Source organism: Talpa occidentalis, unplaced genomic scaffold (assembly GCF_014898055.3).
Source record: "Talpa occidentalis isolate TD23 unplaced genomic scaffold, MPIMG_talOcc4v2.1 talOcc4.4, whole genome shotgun sequence".
NCBI classification, from domain to species: domain Eukaryota; kingdom Metazoa; phylum Chordata; class Mammalia; order Eulipotyphla; family Talpidae; genus Talpa; species Talpa occidentalis.
Window position 1 is genome coordinate 53,136,172 of NW_023604295.1, and position 23,049 is coordinate 53,159,220.

At 40.0% G+C, this 23,049-nt stretch overlaps 1 protein-coding gene across 6 annotated transcripts in view; it reads right to left on the reverse strand.

Annotated features, from left to right (window-relative positions):
* Window positions 1-270: 270 nt before the first annotated feature.
* PLCXD2 (phosphatidylinositol specific phospholipase C X domain containing 2) overlaps window positions 271-23,049 on the reverse strand; it is a 48,596-nt gene continuing 25,817 nt past the window's right edge. For all 6 annotated transcript variants that reach the window (XM_037525585.2, XM_037525582.2, XM_054700609.1 and 3 more), the window contains exons 3-5: window positions 16,107-16,567; window positions 12,158-12,399; window positions 271-6,284 (exon numbers count right to left, since the gene is read on the reverse strand). In XM_037525585.2, the coding sequence (XP_037381482.1) occupies window positions 6,125-6,284; window positions 12,158-12,399; window positions 16,107-16,567 (863 nt within the window). In that variant the 3' untranslated portion in view covers window positions 271-6,124. The remainder of the gene's footprint in view (window positions 6,285-12,157; window positions 12,400-16,106; window positions 16,568-23,049) is intronic.

A 23,049-nucleotide genomic window follows, 5' to 3' on the forward strand; every position in this document is an offset into this window, starting at 1 on the left:
TTGGACCTGGTTTAAGTGTAGTAGAAACAGCTGATACGCTGAGGAAGAAACCTGGAAAAGCACAACAGGCTGTGTGCACATTTCATGCGTGGCTTATCTTGGAGATTGCAGGCATGTTTAGCTGATTCCAACATGTGCCAGGCACAACTGAGAGAGACTTCATGCAATACCTTCTAACCAGGCATTACGTTGATGCTAAATCTATAACTTTTTAAAGCAAAATTAGAAGTAGGGCAATAATAAAATGTGCATACAAAGGAAAGTGCTTGCAACATCTTGTATTTATTATTAGGTTTAATCCTTATATTTATTATTAGGTTTAATTCCACTTAGGTAGTTCCAAGTAAATACAAGAAAAGACATCAATGTCATATCTATTGAACTTTTTTCACAGTTAAAATGAGGTAATCTGGCTTTACAATGTTTTAAGTTGAATTAAGCAGTTTAATCCAGGTAACAAGAAAGAAAGAGAGAGATATCTGCACAATTATTTTTTTAGGGATGGAAAATATCAAGTGAAATGTACATGAACAAGATAATTAAGTCACAAAATACATTTCAGAGTATCAAGTATCATATATGCAAAATTTTCTAACCTTAAAATTTGTTATTTTAAATTCTAATTTAGCAAACAGCATGCACTGTAATATAAAACAAGCACAGAAGACAAAATATAATATCTAACAGAGCATTTATCAGATTCATGTATCATCTGAGTTGACCAAGACTTATTTTCACTATGACAAACTCAGTATTTTCAAATTGCTGATCAGTGAGGTCAAGTATTACAGTTGGCATATACACAATACAAATAATGCATCACAATTTGCATGTAATATGTATTAATATTAGGTTGTAAATTAGTATAATAGCAAGGGACCACTGTGCCTAGAATATGTTTTAAGATTTATCATATAGGTATATGCATTCATGACTGAGTGTTATTAGTGCTATAAACTATCAACAATTGTAAACCTGCAAATACACAGAGCTAATAAAGGCCTATTTGACTTTTCAAAGTGCTGTGCTTCCATTGGGCTCAAAGCTTGGGAACAAGACCCTGCTATTTGAATGAAGAACTGGCCCCAAGCTTAGGCATAGTTCCAGTGACTGGGTGAGAGAGGGGGCAGAATAATGCATTTGAGAAGAGTAAGGAGCAAATAGCACTGTGATAAGAATGTGCCTGAACATCACTGAATGTGTGTGCCTTTTACAGTAAGTTTTGCCAGTATCCTGTGACTAACAGCAACCAGCAGTTGATAGTGGGTGGCCAGAAGATAAGAGAAGTGTGACTCTATGGAGGAGATGAGACAGGTTGAGATAGAAAATATCTCTTGACTATTGATGTTTCTATTGAAACATCAATAGACTATGGGATTGAATTCAATTTCCAGAAACAGAGTATTTTTTTTTCAAATTATGTGCCTTTGAAATTAGTTTGAAAAGTCCTAAAATTAAGTTCATCAGAGAAAAGACTAGAATATGATATCCACTGTAGGTCAAAAGATGATCTTAGAATATTTCTACAGTGTCTTGAGACTGTGTTATATCATTGTGTGCAGTTCAATGTTAATAGCATTGTGTGCAGTTCTCAAAGGTTAGGGCCAATTCAGAGATTTAGCAGCACTGGTGTCACAATTTCTAGCGGGAATCTGGAGAACACGGAGGATAAAGAGATAGTGGGTCTCTTGGGGCAGTAAAGAGCTGTTCGACATCATTTGGAGTTAAGGGAAAAGTTTCCAGCTAAATCCCTTATCATCCAATCAGTTTTCTCCCGTGTGTTCCACGGCAACACTGGCGAGTCGTAGAACCATGCTGGTGACCACAAGGCAGCTGCTGGAGAGTCAGTGAGACTAGGACAGCCATGTACTATGCCACACAAAAAAAACTTCCTGTCAGTGTGGAATTTGATATTATCAGTTTCTACCTGTTTCCTCTTGGCATAACCTGACTATTCAGCCCATACTGGAAAGGCTCACCTCTTAGGAACACACACTTATCAGCAGGTTTCTTTCTGCATAACTTGCCTCATTATATTGACCACTAAAGGCACCTCTGTCACACTCGTCTTGTCATCCTACACCACATTTAAGAAATGAGCACAAGTAGAATTTCACCACACGTGCCACACAAGAAAGAACCACCACAGCCGTGAACCTGGGGGAGAAGACATTTAACCTCAAATAAGCAACCTGGTAATTTGGGGAGCTAGTTGAGCAAGGTTTGCAGAAATACTCAGCACTAAAGCAGCAGGCAGCATCTTTACTCCAGATGAAAGGATCAAGGCAGACAGAGCACAGGACCACTCTCACAGCCAAGAGGAGGGAGTCTCAGGGTTGTGCCCCATTCATTAATCAGTTGGTTCTATTTTCCAGAACTTAACAGGAAAAGTCTGCAGTCAAGCAATCAAGAATATCACAAAAACTTCAACTGCGGCATGAACTAAATCTGTAAGATGGCCTGGATTTGTGTAGCTCCTTCTCCTTCCCAGAAAAGAGGCTGTTTTATTTCAGTCTTAATTCCTTGTTTCTCTGCCTTTAGTTTAGTGCCAAGCCTTCTAGCTGGTCTATAATAATGTCTCTTTGGGGAGCACTTTCTTGGTAAGATTTACAAAATCCTGACAAGTCTACAAAACTGTATTTAATTCCAGAATGTTCCACTACATTGTCTTCTTGAACAGAAATGTACACTTCATGAATTGAATATGAATTCACGAAAGAAGTAGGATTCTTAACATCAATCATTACTTGGGCTTAGATCTTGTGCTTTTCTTTGAATTTATATAAGATCCTGGGTTTGGACTCTGACTTTACTGTTCTCAAGAATTCAGGGACCTGAGCTCAGCACTAAGGAAAAAAACTAAACTTAATTACTATACAGTTTGATACAGCATACATATATATATATAATTTTTGCATGATCCTTTTAGATCTGTCATTAATTAAAAATTTTATTCTAATAATTTATCATTCCCTTCAACCAATTCCATCTTGACCTCTCTCTCCAATCCTAAGATTATCTTCTGTACTCATAAAACCACAGTGGTATCTCTAACAAGCTCCAAGTGCAAGCCTTTAAACAACACTCTAATCTCAGGGAAACCTTGGAGGGTTCCCTTTGCCACAAAGCCAGGGAAATGTGGCTAGTGGCAAATGGTGCAAAGAGTTCATGAAAAAACTCAGTCTCCTATGAAACTGAGGTCCTCTTTGGCTCAATCAAATAGATTATTAGGTGATCTCAAAGTTAATTCTGAGCAAGTCTGATAACCTTGTTTGATCTGAAATGTCCCTAGAACTTGCGAGAATAGTGATGTGGCTGGGCCGCCATTTTTATTGTTGGCAGTTTCAGAATAAGTCTATTTCCCCTCTGTCCCATCACACAGTTCTCTCACCTGGCCTGAGGTCAAGGAGCAGAACGCACATATTCTTTACAATAGGTCAAGCAACTCTTTCTTGGAGCAGAGGTTCTGCTAATTCAAGAGTGAATTGTAAATAATCTTCCCATGGCCTTCCAGAACAACTGTGCTGAATTTCAAAGTGCCAGCCAGCCCAGTGACCCAAAGCAACAGGAAGGAGCGGGCATGGTTCGCACTTGTTGCCTGGGGCAGGACTCCCAGCATGCCTCCATGGCTCCCTGTTCTGTGCTGTGCGGCAAGCTTTGTGGCATTTCTCCTGTCAACGCTGTTGTGCACTTAATGTTCCAACCCAAAAGAAGTGTAACTTCATATTTTAAAACTGAAGGAGAAAATCAAGTAAACATTTCTGAGTGTCAGCAGCCCTTGGGTGTCACCGGCATCCTGTCAGCACACCTGGCATCTCAGCACCAAGCACCTGGACGAAGCTGAGGCTCAAGTAAGACAACAGAATAACGCTCTCTGGCCTCTTTAAATCTCTGCCAAGCAACAAGTAGTGTAAAGAAGAGAAATGATCTGGTCCCTGGCAAGTGATGAAGAATTAAAAACAAGACCCAAGTGAACCAATCACAATACAAACAAAACCCTGAACCCAGGGGGTTCAGAGTTTGTCACTGGAGTTTAATATCAGGACTGAAAGAAAATTGAGAAAGTGAGGGCATTCACTTTCTCACTCCTTTCCAGGGAAAGCCTTAAAGTTAATAATCAAATCCCAGAAACCACTTTGGGGAGGAGTTCAAGTTCAAGAAAGGGAAAGTTGAACCAGTTTTTCTTTGAGATGTTTGTCCTGTGACTTCAAGCTGTGGAAGCCAAAGGTCGGGGCTTTCATTACAGAAGTCAAGGCTGGAAGACCAAGAGTTGGGGGTGTGCACATGCTCTTAGCAGCTCACCAATGACACCTGCCACTGTGGGCGACGTGCAAAATTTATCTATGATGTGTAAGAAGAGGAAAGCAAAGCTGCAGGGAGGTGGTCCAATGGTCTTGTAAGTACACACAACCATCAGAAATCCCATGATTATCTTTCCTCCTTAAGAATTCAGAAGTTGACACTTCTTTGGGATTCTGACAGTTCTGAGGACCAGTGAAGTGCACACACTTCTAAGTCTAGTTTTCTTTCTAATTCAAACATTTTCTGGAGGGTCTTCCTTAAGAACTGAGAGTCTTTTCGTGACCCATTTCATCTTCTGTCCCAGCGCATGGCTTGGTAGTAGCGTCTCAGATCTGGACTGCACCCACACATGAATGAGTCCCTGGCACGAGGGAGAGAGCCAGGACATCTACAGCAGAGCCAGAGGTCACTCACAGTCCTGAGATACATGGTCCAGTTGGGAGGAAGACCGTGGCAGCATCTGACTTGGGTGAGAAAGGTTCAGGAAGCTCCTTTGTGAGTGCTCTTGAGGTAAGAAGCACTGAGGAGAATTAATCCATAAATAAATAAATGAATAAATAAATAAATAAAACAAGAGGGCTTTTTATAGCTAAGCACCTCTTATCAATAAAAAAAAAAAAGCTCCTATTGAGTTTCAAAGCCCTCATGCAGTGGTGATTAGTAGGCTCAGAACAACCTGCTGAAAGCAGAACAATCAAGACACGAACTGGAAATGTTCCAACACTGGGTATTCCTGATGACACACAAGTCATCTTAAACGTCCCCGAGGTAGTCTTGTTTTCAAAGAATTACAGAATGGCTCCAAACCCACTTGGAGCTTACTCTTAATCCATTGCACTTTCCCATGCATTCTGTGTCTGCCTTCATGGTGTCATGGACTTGATGCCTTCCATCAGCCCAGGTCTGAGTCCAAGGCAGACAAAAATGGCATGTCATTCCAAAATCTGGCTTGAAGATCCCACTTCGGAGAGGACTTTGCCAAAATGATGCATGTGCTTACCTAGCAGTCATTTTGGGGAAAGCTACAGAATTAAGTCAAAGAAATCTGGCATGCAACAAACATGCATGTCTATCTCTTATTGGGCCCACACCAAAAAGTTCTATCTTTGTTCCTTTCAGTTACAAGAAAGGGCCAAAAGAAATAGGGAGGAATTAGTGTTTTCTAACTGGGAAACACATTTCTGACACTGAGGACAGTATGCACTGTTTATCTAAAGAATGAAAGTGAACAGTTACCGGCACAAGCTGCGTAAGAACAGCTTGAGGTTGAAATACTTTAGTGATAAATAAATCTCTCAGGGAAGAAGTGGTGACATTCAACATCCTAGAGAGAACCAGACCTTGGTCAATCCTCTCTTCAGAGCTCCAGGCTGGTATATGAACCACCCCATAAAGGCTGTCTACACCAGCAATGAATCCTTCTTTTGCTCAGGAATGCCTTTCTGGTTCAGCCTTCTCATGGGCTCAAACAGGGATGCCAACAGAGAACTGGGTTAATCAGGGGATATTCAATACCCCAATGGGACTTGGAGACCCCACTTCCATATTACATTCAGCATCAAGAGCCATTGGGTATATTCTGACCTTGATCACATGAAACATGTTTTCTTCCCTTGGACTTAGGTTATTTAAAAGTCTCATTTGGAAAAAAAATGCAATTAAAAGGCCTATAATTTTATCCAATGGCCCTATGAGAAGGGGAAAAAAAATTCCCTCCTCTTCTTATTACACCATCACCGCCCAGGGGCCATCCTAACAGGAAACCCTTCGGAACTCTACCCTGGATCAACAAATTCAACGTTAAGTGAAATAAGAAATTAAATCAGCATTTAGCCAAAGCTCTATTCTCCTGCAGGAGATCATTCAACTCGATGACGGTTGTGGCAAAGTCCACTAGGTCAACAAAATCAGATGTAATGATGTTGACACCCATGGCACCAGGCTTCTGAGTTTTCACCCAGTCCAGGATGGCAGGAAGATTCCTAAACAGAGGGGACAGAGAGTACAGTTTAGAAGGACTCCGGAAAAACAAACAAAACCTTTCCACTAATGTAACAAAAGTGTGTCAATAAAAGCAAAAGCTCTCAGAAGTTTGTTCATTGAAGTGTCAATCTCTTTCAGGGATGAAATGATCTCTATTCCATCAAAGAATTGTATTTTCAGGATTTATGTGTTGGAATGGAAGATATGATATCAATAAAACATGGAAAAATTAATCAAGGGTTTAATTATTGGTTGGTTCTTTAACTTTTTTAATTTAAAAAATTTCCAGTATATTGCAATGTTGAAAAAAATTTATAATATGTGTATTTACCACCCAAATTCTACCATTAACATTTTACTGTATATTTGCTTACCACATATCTATCCATCACTCCATCACTCTATCCATCCATCAGTCCATCCGATATATTAACAAATTTCAACTGAAAACATTTATGCACATTTCTTAAATACTTGAGCATGCATACCACTAATGAGGGCTCAATAGATGGTTTCAGATTATTCTTCCTTAGACACAAAGCTTACATTCAATAAAATGTATGAAACTAGTTTAGACAAAATTTTACATATAACTTTTACCCATATCAAGGTAGAGAGCATTACCAATACCCTAGAAAGCTTCTGCATGCCCCTTCCCCAACAGTGTTGCCCCATCCTCCCAGAGGGAAAAATTATATTGATTGTTTTCTGCCACAGATTAAATCTGCCTGTTTTACAACTTTGTGTAAGTCATCCAACAGGTATTCTGTGTGTTTATACATGTTGCAAGCATCAGTAGTTTTTATTGTCACTGTGTAGTATTCTGTTGTGCAGACCATACTGCAGCTTGTTTATTCATTTTTCCTGTTGATGATAAATGGGTTGTTTCCAGATTGGCTATCATGAATAAAAGTGCTGTGGATAATCTTATGCAAGTCTTTCTTCATGGACATGTATTTTCATTTCTCTCGGATACTTACTAAGGACTGAAATGCATTATTATGGGATAGGTTTACATTTAGTTTTATAAAAAAACATGCGGACCTTTTCTTAAAGAGATTATTCCACTGTACATCCTCACCAACAAAGTATGACTGGTTGCTTCACACTGTTCCCTAAATCTGGGGCTGTCCTTTTCAATTTTAGGCATTCTAAGATTTTTTTAATTTAATTTTTTAATTTCAAACTAAATCTCATTGGAGAGTTGGTCATATGCATATTGGCTATTTGAATATCTTCTTTGGGATAGCTGGCCAATTCTTTTACCTATTCTTTTTCTTTTAATTTTTGAATTATAGAAGTTATTTATATATTCTGGATATTAGTTTCTGATTAATATAATTTTTGAATGTTTTGTCCCAGGCTGTAACTTGCCTACTAATTTTCTCCATGGGCTATTTTGGTGAATTGAATTCCTTAGCTTTGATGGGGCCCAATTTATCAATTTTTAAATGATTTATGTGACCTGCTTAAGAAACTTGCCTACTCCCAATTTATAATGATTTTTTTCTGTTTTCTTCTGAAAACTTTATGGTTTTAGTTTTTATGTTTAGATTTAAGCTCCATCCAAGTTAATTTTTATAAATGGTGTGAAGTATGGGTCAAAGTTCACTCTTTCCATACAGATATACACTCATTCCAGAAGTATATATGGTTTCTTAATAGACCAAAGCTCACCCACTTTTCTCACAAATATAGTCTGTTGGTGTTACGTTATAAATTATAGACTTTTTAGGTGATAGACAAATGTTTTGCCTGAAACAGATCAGCTTAGTGACTTTTTAGGTGATAGACAAATGTTTTGCCTGAAACAGATCAGCTTAGTGACATAAACAAATGATGACAATTTAATGTGATACTTTTGATTCGTAGTCAGTGTAAAATCCCATGGCTATGGAAGTGGGAGCAATGAAGAGTACTCACAATCTTACACCATGGTAAAAATAGCTCACTAAATACTTTATAGAGTTTAAGGAAGATACAATTGGACTTATATTTTTGTTAAGGGACTGAAAATCTTTTTTGCTCTAGGTCAAAATTGAAAATAAGCAAAGTTTATTATTTTAAGGGGATCCTTCCTCTTCTTTGGAAACACTCTCTTTGATTGCCAACTTTCCGTTTCTACTTGGAAGCCACCCTCCCTTTCTTTAGCATAAACCTGACTTCTCGGTCTTCTCCTAGACAACACTATCAAAACCTCAGGACCATTTTGTCCTTCTTTTTCTCTTATTTTGACAACTATTAGCAGTCCCAGGTCTCTACAATAAGTGGATTTTCCAGTTAGCCTTGGGCGGAAATACATCCCATAAATCAAACAGTACTTTTATATTCATAGCCACTTAATAGCTCACCATCACAGGGGTACTTCCAATTTTCTCTGGGGCTTCTGAAAAGTCGATACTTTTAATTTAATTATATATAACTTATTAAATGCTCCAGTCTCTCTCTCTAGACAATGGGGATAATAGTATATATCCCCATGTAATAGTATGTCATGTAGATTTTTTTTTTGGAATTGCATAAAATAATAGATATAAAGTGCTTAGAACCATACCTGGGATATAGTAAGTACAATGGAAATGTCTGGCATTAGAGAAGGAATCGTAAATGGTAGACTGTAAACTACAGATATTTGGGCACTGGGGTAAGAAATTTTCCTAAAAAGGTTATATCCCACTGCTTAAGTGACAAAATATTGTGTCTTAAGAATGAAAGACTGAAAACAAAGTCTTCCCTTGGAGACGGAAACCAGGAATACACCATGGTCCACATGGTAATACTGAGCAGGATAGTGCTCAGATTTGTTTCAAAGAGCAGGTTGGTATTTCTGAGTAAAGTGCAGGCGCCACCATCTGGTCATTTGGGGAATTAAGAAATTGAAGGTTTGGTGACAACTTCACCTGACTCTATCCAGAACAGAAACTCAGGGGATCTGCTTGGAACCTGAGTGCAGAAATGAGGAAACGGCATGCACCTGCAGTCTCAGGTGACAAAGAATCCTGTGTCAGCTCGGGTTGCATGTGTCAACCTTCCCCAAGGCAAGGATCACATAAGCAGGATTACAGAGAAAGGGAAATGTAGAACCTAGTATAAAGAGGAGTCACTTTGTTTTCTTAACTCCTGACATTTACCAAGATGTTTAGAAGGTTGAGCCAGATATTAGCTGACCTGAGTCCCAGAAGGTACAAAGTCCCTTTGTCTGCAGGGCAGAAGGTTAGAAATTTTCCTTTGACATTGAGGCCACCTGAGAGCAAGGCTGGTCCACTGATTTTCTGGGTTTCCTACAGATGGGGATGGCATGCCTGCTTTGTGCCAGGAACTGTGTTAGACCATTTCATGATAAGACTCTATAATCTTGTGTGGTACTATTAACCACATTTAACTGGTGAGAAAACCACATTTCACAGCCCTCAGGAAAGTGGTCTTAGTAACCTTTTTAAGTAACTCCCATAATAAAATACCACGTGGAACACTGGAAAGGGAAATAGTCCAACAACAAGAAGTCCAGAATCGAGTCATATTATTGACTCTTACCAGCTATTTGGGCCTGGGTCACAAAGCCTCACTGAATGCCATCTTAATTGGGGAGAATAACATGTTACGGCCAATGTGCCCTCTCATAAGGTTACTTTAAAATCAAATAAAATCGGGCCTCCCCGGTGGCGCAGCGGTTGAGCACAGTGGTTGAGCGCTGGGTTTCGAAGCTGCTTGCAGCCTCTGCGGCGCCGGTTCGATCCCCGGCTGCTCCCTGCCCACCGGAGGAGGGTCCCGCATGGCGCGCAGACCTCTCCTGCCGCCCGCTGCTCCCCTCAGCAGTGTACTTTGGTCCTTCTGTCTGCTCTGCTCCCTGCTCTGGCTCTGGTGAATTCTCTCACCCTCCTGCGCTTCTGACTGTACCCAGTGCTTGTATAAATAAATAAATAAATCTTTAAAAATAAATAAATAAATAAATAAAATCAAATAGAATCATCTTCAAGAAGGTACTTTATATTCAGAATACAGTGTACCTTGTTTTTAAATATCTCCTACCCCTTATTAGTATAACTTTGCACAGATGTCTATAAGAATGAGTTTTCATTGGCTTTATATAAATTTACATGTGTATTTATGTTTTCCTGCAAGACTGAAAGTTCCCTGAGGGCAGAGATTACATTATTCATCTCGTATCTCTCGTACCTCCAAGCTCCTTCTAGGTGCTCAATGACTATTGAATGGATAAATAAATAATGTTATCCTACAGATTTACCAAAGGTACGGAGAAAATGGGGTGCACAGAGAAAAATACATTATTTTAAAAAAAGAGAAAAAGATCAGGGTTCTGGATCTTTCAATGGTGCATGAATTTGTCTTTTACAAGTTCAGCACCACTAATTCAGTCACGGTTTGTAAAGTCACTGTAGGGTAAAGAAAATATCAGGCTTTTCTGCCCTTCCGCCATCAGGATAGATGATGGATCCTTGTCCTGAATGCATGCCTGATGGCGGGCACCTGGAATAGGGTGTGGGCATAGGTAGATGGGATTCACCTGGGCTAAGACTGTGCTTTTAAGGGCGGCGTCACGGGGTGATGCCAGCAGCCCCAGCCAGCAGCAGCAGAACCTGAAGGAGAAGCCGAAGCAGAAGCAGAGAAGGCCAGAGAGCCCAAATAGAGTGAAGACTTGCTGGGGGCTGGGAGGCCTGCCAGCCTCCCAGCCCCCCAGCCAGCACCCCTGCCTGCCATATGCCTGGTGAACCCCAAATAAAAAACCTGCAAAACTACTGAGGACTCTGACTCCTCCTTTACCCGGTCTGCATGGGATCAGAAAACCTGCACTGTGTCCTGTCCTGCCCCTACAGTCACACAGAAAGGGGTTTTGGGGTTTGTTCATGGCCAATCTCATCAGAAACTCTCATGAAGAAAGAAAAGTTTAGGTGTTCTTTGCCATTCAAACTACCATCCGAACTCCCATCACCTCAAGTCAGGCTATCCAAAATCAGAACCAACCAGAAAGGGTCACTTTTTTTTTTTAAATGAATCTTTCACTATCTGAACTCTGGTGCTTACCACCTGAGTTTAGAAACCAAAGGGATTTCTTATAAACATCTCTTATTATCCAAACACATGTGCTTTCTCAGTTGGATTGGAAGGCATGCCCTGTTATCTAATTGTATGTGTAACATACCCTTTATGGACATCATGTTTACACACATAGTCATATACACAGACTTGCATGCATCCATTTACATAGGTATAAGCCATCCTCTTTCTTAACAACTATCATTTGCTGGTGCTCAGGATAAAGAATCATCACCTGATACAAATTCCTGAAGCTTTCCCTGCTCAATGGGATGGTCAGACTCTGTTTTGCTCTGAAGAAGTACTGAAAATATGACATGGTAGTGGCATCTTTTATTGCTGTCAGGGCTCTGTTACAATGGAAAGGTGAAAGCCATCCCAAATCCTTAAAGGGCCATCTCTGAATCCCTAGCACCCAGCACAGCAGTCTCCTTTAATGTCTCTTAAATTAGTGAGTACTTGGACTGGCTGTGAGGTCAGGCACAGGAATACCACATGGCTGGGGCCAGAACTTAATAAACTGGTTTTGGTTTAAAGCGCTTTGTCTTTGGATCAAAATGTAGAAAGCACTTATAGGACAATAAATACATTTTAACAAGTATTGAGAGATTCTTTGGCTATAAGTAATTCACTCCATTTGCAACACACAGCTTTTTCAAATATAAGGTTTTTTTTGTTTTGCTGTTTCTCAAAATCTTCAAATTACATAGGTTTACTGCTATTTATTCAGAAAGGCGTCACAGTAAATTTTTGTTGTTGTTTGCTTGTTCTGCTTTTTAAAACAAACCTTCCCCACAGGATGGAGGCAAATTCTTACCTATGAACCAGGGTGTTCTTGAGGCCACCAACTAGGCCCCGGGCAATGGTCTTTGCTCTTGGAGTCAGAATCGCTTGAGAGACATGGAAGGAGCCTTGGGGGGCCCGCTCACTCAGAGTGGTCTCCAAGAAGAGGATCAGTTTGCGCACACTTGTGGTGTTTGCCCAGGGGGCTGGAATCTTCTTCCCTGGCCACAGGAAGGGGTATTGCTTGTAGAAGGGACAGTGATAGAAAACAAGAACCTGAAATGTTCAAAACAGAAGAAGAGAAATTCAGGAAAAGGCTGAATTGTAACTCCTTGGTTTTACCTGGAAGAAAGGCAAATATAAACATAAGTGGAAGTTCAAGATTAGTGTTTACAAAAATCAATAAGCAAAGATTAAAGCACTGTTCACGAGATTAATCCTGAGATGTAGGATTTGAGATCGACACATTGAACTCCTTTGGGAGCAGGCCGATTTTGGATGGTGTCCACTGACTGAATGAAACTGCCTGGCCCAAAAGGGAGGGAGGGCGTCCCTGGAGGAGGCGATGTGCCTCTAGGAGGACCTCTCAGGCTGATGGTGATTTGGAAAATAATTAGCAAGCCACATCCACAGCATTAATTAGTTAATGAGAGGCAGCAGAGGGACAGAGAATTGCTATTTTGATTGTCCCAATTCAGAGTCCTACAGGTTAGGTTTTTAGTAGCACCATATATTTTCTCCTCCAGGCACCAGTAATCTCTCTTGAAGGAAGGTCCAGCATATGTGTTTACACTCCCCAGACTGCAATCCTGGGAGAGCTAGCCCAACAGCATAATCTCCAGGCATTGGAGGAGGGGGGCTCTGAATGTGGTCTTGTTTCCAGTGTGCATTAGCTCATGACTAAGGTCTCTACCGCCCTGGAACCCTGAGCTAGGAAGCACCAGGCTGGATGCACTGGGTGGGCTGATCATTACTCTTGTTTTTAATGGTTTTGAGTAATGTCTGACTGACTGCTAATGAGGTCTGTGCTAAACACGAGTGTTAATGAGGTTAATCACAGGCGCACAGTAAGCAGATTGCCTGGGAGATTGGGAAGGATTTCCTGCTGGCGGTGTATCTGGAAGGTCGGGGACTGCAAGCTGCCTGTGGAATGGAGACTGTGGGAGAGGCAGGGCTGTGTGATCCTTCAACAGGGTCCACCAGACCATTTCCTGTACCGTCTGGTAGCTGAGAAGCGTGTTAGGGGATCAGGGGACGAGAGGACAGAGCTGTACTTCGCTTTCCCTTGGAAAATGTGCAGGAAGTACAAATTATACAAAAGGGACATTGCATGCCTTTCCTAAAGAGCCACTTGAGCAATCTGATCCTGGAGTTTATAAGGGAAATTTCTGCTGGTAGTCGGCTGAGCAAACCCACTCGTACTCTAAAGACTTCTGGGGGCAGTAATTCTTCCCAGGGCTACCTTACTCTTCTGTATTTTTCTGAGATACTCTTCCTTCCAGCTTAGCAATTCATGCTCAATTCTTCTCCTGAAATTCAGGTTTAAAATCTCATTTCCTTTAAGAATTATTTCTTCATCGACCTACTCTTATTCTGATTAGTTCTTCACTGAGACCCCTGGGACATAGATTTATACTACATATTTTTCACTTGGTTGATTAGAAACCCCCTTTCTTTGTATATGTAGTACATCTAAGAGAGTTTTATCTTGCAACTGTATACTGATTTATTTTGTATTTTACTAGTATTATGTAGTCATCATATTTTCTCATAAAGATACTAAATACTGGTGAATTGCAGATTAAATGGCCTAAAACCCACAGCCACTATGTACATTAATATAGATGTGAGCTGTGAGGTAACTGCATGTTGAATAAATGAAATTTGCCTTCTTGCTATTAAATTGTGGTGAAAAATATTCAGGGGGTTGCATACAAGGAAGCTCACTACATAATGAACATTTGAAGTTTACCGGTAAGGCACTGCCCCAGCAGAAGGGAGATGATGAAGACTGAGATGTCTTGGTTTAATTTTTAAGAGATACAACCAGGAAAACATTGGGAAAGGAAAGGGCACAGGGAACTGGCAGAATTCAAATGGGTGACTTGCCCCCTTTATCAGACATTTCATCACAGTCTCCTTGATAAGTTTAGGAGTATTTGTGGTTGGAAGATGAAGTAGCTCATACTTAGACATTCATAGAGCATCACTGTGCTGCTGGAAAATCACCTCGAGATCATTATTCCAAGACATGTGTTACTCTTGCAGATTTCTAAGCAAGTTAGTATGCAATTTTTATTATATTTATTTTTCATTGCTGGTTTACAACACTGTATATGATTTAGAGGTATAAATAGTTACCCCTCTTAAGATGTATGGTATGTTACCCCATCATCTAGGCACCCACGATCCTCCACCATAGCTCATTGGGTCCCTCTCTGCTTTGCTCCCCTCTTCCCACACTCTACCTATGATAGTCTTAGTTCTGCAGAACACAGTTTGTGTACAAAATTACAACACTATAACACACATGCTACAAACTTAGTTGTACTTAAATTTAACCTTACCTGAATGACAATATTCAAAAGCCCTCTTATGGCTCTCTGGCCCTTTTTCCCATTCTGCTTATTCTTTGAGAGCCTCTATATTTGGGACTCAAGAATACAGAGAAAGTGTTTTACCAGCATCTTCTAGACACTAATTGTGAAAGTCAACAAAATAATGTGAATAGCCAGGGATAGCAGCAGAAGCCCGCGGAACTCTGGAGAGTCCAACAGCAGGGGACAGAATCCTGCCACTTTCTTGCCACTCGTGAACAACATTCTTGGGCAAGTTGCTTAATCTCTCCATGCCTCAGTTCCCGCATCCTTAAAATGAGCATAATTACAAAGTTATTATGTTGTTGAGAGGATTAAATGTGGTGATCCACCTGCTGGCATGGAATAAAGACTACGTAAATGTTAGTTGTTACTGCTGCTATTGTTATGCTATTATTTAATATTGCAAGAGAAAGACTGTATGGGAGGAAAGAAATCTCCCCAGGTTAAACCTGTTAGTATCTATGGCTCTGAGTCTAAACAGATATAAACTTAGATTTTGGGGGGAGAGGTGTGATAAATATTTGGTAAAAGATCACTTTGAAGTTTTTAATGAGGAAATATGGCTTACATAAATTTTAATAGCTACTAAGGGTTAACCTCGTTAGTCTCTGTGGAAAGACATTTAGTGTATGTAGAGATGTACAAAATAGCCTGGTGTTTCCACTTAAACAGAAGTTGGGAGTCTGCCTTGAAACCTCATGTTCTATTTTCATGCTGTGTGCAATACCTTCTAACAGATTCAAAATTTGAGCACTTTCCCACACAATCTCCTCACTTCCTTTGCTCCCTGTGTTCCAGACTCCTTCCTAGGACCCCATTAAAACCCTGGATCTTCTCACTGGTTCTTCCATCCTAAACTCTCTTCCCCTTTGACCCAGACTCTGTGAATATGACCTTCTAAAATGTTAACCCTCCTGAGATGAAGCACTTCACCTGCCTTGGTCAGCTAATGTTTCACTTGCCAGTCAATACCTTGGTGAGGTATTCACTGAATTGAAGACAGCATTGAATAGACTACCCCTGAGGGGGAACTAGGAGGTTGAAACCAGACTATATGGGAGGAAAATGGTAAAGCCAAGTGGTACAATTTCACAACTTGGCCTTGGGCTGGTTCTGATCAAGTAATTCAGGATCAGCTTCACGCCAAACAGATCCCCAGGCAAGTTGTAAATATTTAGAGATGTTAATTCTAGTTCACTGCTGCCCAGGGGAGCCCTGGAAGCTAGCCAAGGGCCCAGGAACCAGTAAGCGTATGTTTAATATTCCAAACAATCTATGTTTTTCAGCCTCAGAACCCTGGAGAGAGCTGCCCTGCAGCTGGCAATACTGAAAAAGCAGAAGAGTTAAGTTCTTGCCCATGGAAGTGCATCTGTTTTCCCCTACCTGGCACTTGTTCTCCCACAGGCTTTGAAGTGTCATACTCTCCACACTACAGGCTGAGCACAGCTTGTTTCCAAAGGCCTCCTGGATCCGGAGAACCAGGCATTTGTGGTGGGCCTCATCCATAGCGTAGAAGTGGTTAAAATCCAGGAAGACAATCTCTTGAGGGTGCTGTGTAAGAAACAAGTCAATCTCCATCAACCCATCCCAGACTTTTATGCCAAAGAGCCCGTGAATGAAGTAGATTTCCTGGTCGCCATCCCCTGGTTTGGAAGACACACGGAGATCAAAGTAGCGAATTCCAGCTTCTAGCTGTTCCCGGAACGTTAGGTTCTGAGTCACAGACCATTTCTTCATTAGCTTCTTTACCAAGGAGATCCTGGCCAGGCGTTTGATAGCTGGGGTTTGGTCAGGTCCCACTGGAGACTTCTCATCTACCCAGTAGCTGAATGAATCATGGGATCCTATACAAAATAAAAAAGGTGAGGAGAGCAGCTGAGATGGGAGTTGGGAAAAAAATGTCAATTGACAGGAATACAAAACAAAACAAAATTAAGAACCAAATACACACAGAAAATTGTAAATGAATACTGGAAAAAATTGTCAAGCTTTTTGGGAATGAAATAAACACAAAAGTTATGTGGTCTTATTAGCACTTTTATTAAGCCTGGGGTAAAATTATAATTCTCATATATTGTTGGTGTAAGGTCAATTAATAAATGCCTCTTTAGAAAGCTATTTAGCAATATATTTAGAAAGAGGAGTTTTAAAATATTCATACCATTTGATCTAGTAATTTCATTTCAGGATGCTATTCTGAGGAAATGAACTCTCACATTTGGATAAACAAAGCTGCTTGCTGAAGAATTCAGTTGCTTAAGTGTTCCTCATAGAAGAGTTTTTTTATGGTGGCATGGCCACTTTATTCTTGCAGTCATTGAAAGAGAAGTTATGAAAACCTTGTGTCTATTTCTATAATGCTGTGACAGATATTCAAATTCTAGGAAGGGTAGAATTAAAAAAAAACACCAAATTGTCCCTTATTATGCTTTGTGTACACTCTATTACTACAGTGAAAGTCTGAGTGAGTAGGAATGATGACATGACAGATCCAATACACACTTTGAAGAACTCAGCACAGATTAGTTATATGACCCTCATCTCTTAAAGAGTAAACCTGCTACTAAATGATCAAATGCATGTCCCATTCCTGTCTTAAAGCGCAAGAGGGGGCCTCCCCTGATGGCACAGCGGTTGAGCTCTGGGCTACCAAGCTGCCTGCAGCCTCCACAGCGCCGGTTCGATCCCCAGCCGCCGGTGAGGGTCCCACATGGTGCGACAGACCTCTCCTGCCGCACCCGCTGCTCCCCTCAGCAGTGTACTTTGTCAAGTTTGCCTGTTCTGTTCCCTGCTCTGGCTCTGGTGAATTCTCTTACCCTCCCATGCTTTTGACTGGACCCAATGCTTGTATAAATAAATAAATAAATCTTAAAAAAAAAAAAAAAAGCACAAGTGGGTAGGTGTTCTCTCGATGCTGAGATGACATTACTATTATTAAGGTTTAGGTGACCCACAATATGCATATTTCTGACTATACTGAGGCAATATGTCACTGGAAACTAATGGTAAAAACCATCTTTAACATATACCTTTCATTTTGTTACTAGTTTCTACCTAATGTCAGCAATTATTTGATTAGCTCTGTGAATGACTCTGAGGTTGAGGACCCTCAGCTGTGCTTTGTAAGCAAAATCTAGGAGGAAAATACCTTTTTGAGATTATGAACCCTTTAAACCACTACTAAACCAGAATTAAAATTCTTACATTCATTAGTTTGTGGATTCCTATGAGCTGGCTACTAGCTGGCCACTCATGGGGAACTGTGACCTACTTACTATCTATAAATCACAGCAGAGAATTCCTTGACTACCTATGGAGGAGTATAGCTGTATCACAAGGCAGGCCCAGGGATGCCAAGGCCGCTGCAGACCTGATTACATGACTATCTCCATGGTGGTCTTGGGATAATTCTGCCTGTGATAACATCAAATACTTTGCTGACGCAAATGGCTCTTGACACATGGTCACAATGCCCCCTTCCCTGTCCCTTGTAAAACTTTGTTCCCCATTCCTATCTCACCTTCCGGACTTTATTCCTCATACCATTGTTGATGATCAGCTTTTACTAGCCTGCATGCTTTTAATGAATGGTGCAAGAACTTCTGCTCAAGTACCAGAGTCTTGCCTTGCAAACCAGCCCCATGACTGCTGTGTCCCTTATCCCATTTCCGCAGGAACTAAAGTTCCTGTTGCAACATCAGTTGTCTGTCACCACTAATCCATTTTACTAATCTTAAAGTAGGTATGTCACATAAAGTATATGGAATTTTATTTAAGTCTGATGTTTTGTGTTATTTCCATTTTCTTGAAAAAATATTCGGGGATGGCTCTTCTATTTTATCTTTCACAAATAAAGCAAAAAAGTGTGTCAAATGCTGCTTTATTTTTAGGTAGTTTCTAGCACAGGGAGGATATCACTATTAAGAAAAAGCATACTTATTGCTCCTTAGGCAAAGTGAATTTTGCAAGTGAGAAAATTACTAGTATTTTTCAGGTGGAAATAATTGCCATTACTAATAGAAATATGGGACAAGTCCCCCTGGATTTTCCGTATTGGTTGTCTCTGTTAATGAGACTCACTGGACATCCGCCTAATGCTCTCCTTCCTTAGGCTATAGAGAAACAGGAAATCTTTATACTCCTCATTGAGAGATTAATTTTGCATACTTAACATATAGATGGTGATCAGCCAGTTATCTTTTATTTTTAAATTGTATTAGCAGCCCAGCTGTTCAGGATTGAGTGTGCAATATAACACAAGGCATGTATTGAACTTAATTTTTCCCTGGGTATCAGGGAACAGCCATTATCCAAGCATAAAGGAGAGACAAATTCCCTCTGGTATTCTCTTGTTGGTGCTGAGCCCAGTTTTATCTCCAGAGGGAGATGTGCTAACAACCTCCAGTGCTTTACTCTATGTCTGGGAACTGTGTAGCAAAACGATAGCAATGGGACCCAGGGGACCATTTCTGAATACAGAGGGACACACATGGTGCCCAGCACATCCCCCAGAAGAGGGAGGGCTTGCATATTCCCTGGGAACACAGAGTCTCTATTGATCTCTTTGCTTCCTTTTCCATTTCCTCTTTTCCTTTATGACATCCTGTGCCCAGTATCACTCCCTCCCCCTGCTTGATAGGGAAGGGCAGGACAGTGGAGCAGACTGTGTGTTGAATGTTTTATAACCTTTGTCCTACCTAGGTCTAGAGCAGTGAAAGTCAACCAGCTAACCACCATCAATAGTTTTGCCTTTATACTTACATTTTTTTCTCAGGAAGCTTTTGATTCATATAGCGTGAGTGAAGGAACATTCAGCTACTAGTGCATTTAAGTATTTCTTTTCAAAAAGCAGGATAAAGATGTTCTCCCCTCTCTTACAAACAGAATATTTACACATTATGCAATCTGCAAGTAGTACTTATAAAATGAAATCCCCAAATTTATTACAGACCCCAAATTCATTATCAAAATTTCCTCTTCTATATCCAATGGAAGTTATCTTACTTTAAAACATTTTTTTTAATTGAAGTAACACTGATTTATAACCTTAGAGGGGTTTCAGGTATAAGCATTAAAGTCTGACATTTATATATGAAGACTGTCTATAATAAGGGCTGCCTCCCCCTGCCCTAGATGATACCTCATTCTCTAAGACAATTGTGCACGGGAGCTCCTTAAGTTCTGCTACAGTAAAGGAGATAACAGGTCAGAACCTCATCTTTCTGTGATTTCTGCCATGGGCATATTTTTGTTGGGGTTACCCAGCAGTGCCTATGCATCTTCACTCATCCTCTGAGGCTCCTTTATCTCTGTCTAAAATAGATTCAAGCGCTTCCTTTTATCTTAAGAACAAAACTAGATTTAAGTGCTTCTTTTTATCTTAAGAACACTTTCCCTTACATGTCTTACCCCTTCAAGTGACTGCCCTCTCTTTCTTCCTCACTGTCAAGTTCTTGAAAGCACAGGCCAGTCCTGCTGCTTTTGTTTCCTGTGACCTACACTCCCTTTTCCATCTGAGGCTCTTCCCATCCTTTTATTGCTATTCTTGATCCTTAAGAGCTCCAAATCAATGACTCCAAATGAAAGTTCACTAAGTCAACTATTTTCTGGAGCCTTCCATTCCTTTGTGTGTTAGTCCTACAAAGGTGAGAGATTTTTTCCTCCAAATTTTAGAAATTAATTTTTCTGTAATCTTTTCATTTTAACAATGACATTCTTGTCACTTCCTGTTTCCTTATACAGTCAGTAGACACCACAAAGTTTTCATCTTTGCCTTCTTTTATATACAAAACTCTAGACAATGTATGTGAAAACTTTGTAATCCAAAATGGTGACCTTTAACCTTGGATGCCCACCATCCAAGCTATTGAAAAACACCAGTGACCAAGATCCCACCCTATGAGTCAGAATCCCTGTACAGTGGCAATTGAGAATGGAAAATTTGAAAAGCTCTGAGGGAATTCTATAGGGTACCCAAGCTTGACATTCAAGTAAAATTATTCTCTCCTAACAAGTTTTATGACTCTGGCGGATGACCTCCTCAGGTTGAAGAGAGAACATTTTCAGACCTTTAAATAATAATCTGGTGGATACCTTTCTTCATTCTTTTTGTTCCAGGAATGCCTCCTGCCTTTTGACCAGTTGAATAGACATAGCTTATTTGTGGAGAATAAAAATATGCGGAGGACTTGCCTTCCTTATCACACCTTCTAGTAAATAATTAGGTGAGAATATTTAAAGTTAATTAGGACTCTAGATGTATAGTGGATTATACAGTTCAAAATAAAGTTACTGAGGTAGCAAAATCATAAGGAAAGAAATTTGAATGGGAAAAGGTTAATGAGATGTTTATAGTTTATTTCCTTTGAGACAGCACTAGAGTACAAGATAACCCATGAGATCAAGTGCAAGACAATGTGTTGGCCTGGTGAGGACTAGGGGCAACTAGTTTGTTCTTTATCTGGAACACCCATTGCTGCTTGATTCTTTCAGAGATTTGCTATTTGGGGACTAGGGAATCTCAAATGAGCACACAGCAGTTTTTAGTTAAAACACTTTTATTACCCATTTCTTGCAAATTGAAGTAGTGGCCATTTTTCTGAACTCAATTAGAAATACTTTAAAGCAAGCTTCTTAGGAACTTGGTCTTTAAATAAAACAAAAAAGAAGTTGAACCTCACACCCCAAATGATACATTTCATTAACCAGAATGGCATTTCACCTTACATGGTGACTATACTCCTTGAGGGAATATGAACATACAAGACCACAGGCAAAGAAATTCTGACCTCATCCACTTAAGAAAACCTCTTTCCCCCACTCCCCTTAGGTATTGCTCTGCTTTGGGTGAGCTCCAAGTTGGTTTGCTGAAGCCCACCCTGCTACCCTGTGTTTACTCACACCATTCAACGTGTCAGTAACAGTGTTTCTAGGCTGTCACTCTCAAGGCAAGAAAAAGTGGCCCTTGGGGGGATGAAAAACATTTTACTCTTCTTTATATAAAGCTCTCTCTTTCTCTCTGTGTGTACACACACACACATACACACACACACACAGAGTACTTAAACAGATACACATTATATTAGTGGTATTAAAATTTTATTATGGGGGTAGGGGATTGCACAAGCTAGAAATGGCCAAAAAGACTCCCTAGTGAGGTAAGTAAAGGACAAAAGGTTGAATATTGCTCTAGACTGAGCTCCCTGGTAGCCAAATGGACACCTGACTTATCTAGGTTGGATTTCTCACCTTGTACCTCGCTTTATCATTAATGGCATAGATCTCACTGCCTCCAGCAACAGCTTCTCACTGAACCCATCCATAAGGTGACCCACTACTGGAAGGTTCTGTTTCCACCCCAACCCCCAGAACACTCAACTCAATTTCCTCATTTCAGTTGGAAACCAACTCAATTCCCTCTTTCCAGTTATTTTTAGAAATATCTCCACTAGGCATCTCCAGGCGCAGTCATTCCTCTCCTATTCAGCCACAAAGAACACAGACTGGCAGTTTATAAGATTTAGCAAGTAGACATTTAGAAAAAGTGAATCCTGAGACCTAATTTGGTAAAGTGCCATAGCTGTGAATAAACCATGGTGAAAACTGCCAGAGGTTGAATATGGGGTCTGGTACCACGCAGTCTAAATTTGGGTCTAAATTTCAAGCTAGATGTATTGCTTGGTAACTATGTGACTGAAATGTTGTGCCTCAGTTTCCTCATTTGTAAAACGGGGATAACACAATGTCAGAATCAGTGGTATGTGTAAAGATTAAATGATTAATTCAGTTGTAAACTTAGAAGAGTCCTTGGTTAACAAAATGAGTTCAAATATACTATTATTATTATTTTGTTATTAAGGCATTTGTGTCATGTATCTGAGTAATAACTGAGAAATAGTACTGGTTTATAAATAATGTTGTGAAGCCTCATTAAATATTTAAATTAAGGGGTCAGCTGTGGCAGCTAGTATTTAGAGGAGATAGGAAAAATGAGTTTAACAGTTTAAGTGACTTATTTTAGATTACACTAGAATTAACATCAAAAGGATGTTTGGATCACAGTATTTTACAGTTTAGGTTGGCACTGAAACTAAAAATATAAATTATCTCTAGACTGCTTCGATATCTCAGTAACTTAGGAATTAATAAATAGTGACTATACAATTTGGAAGTATAAGACAGTTCCAAGAATATTCTTGAACTTTTCATTTTTGACATTCTAGAATTAGATATCCTCAAGTGAGCGCTATTTAAAAATAAAAAAGATAAAAAACCAAATCCAATCTATTGCTAAAAGCATGTCAGATAGCAGATTCTTGGAGAGTGA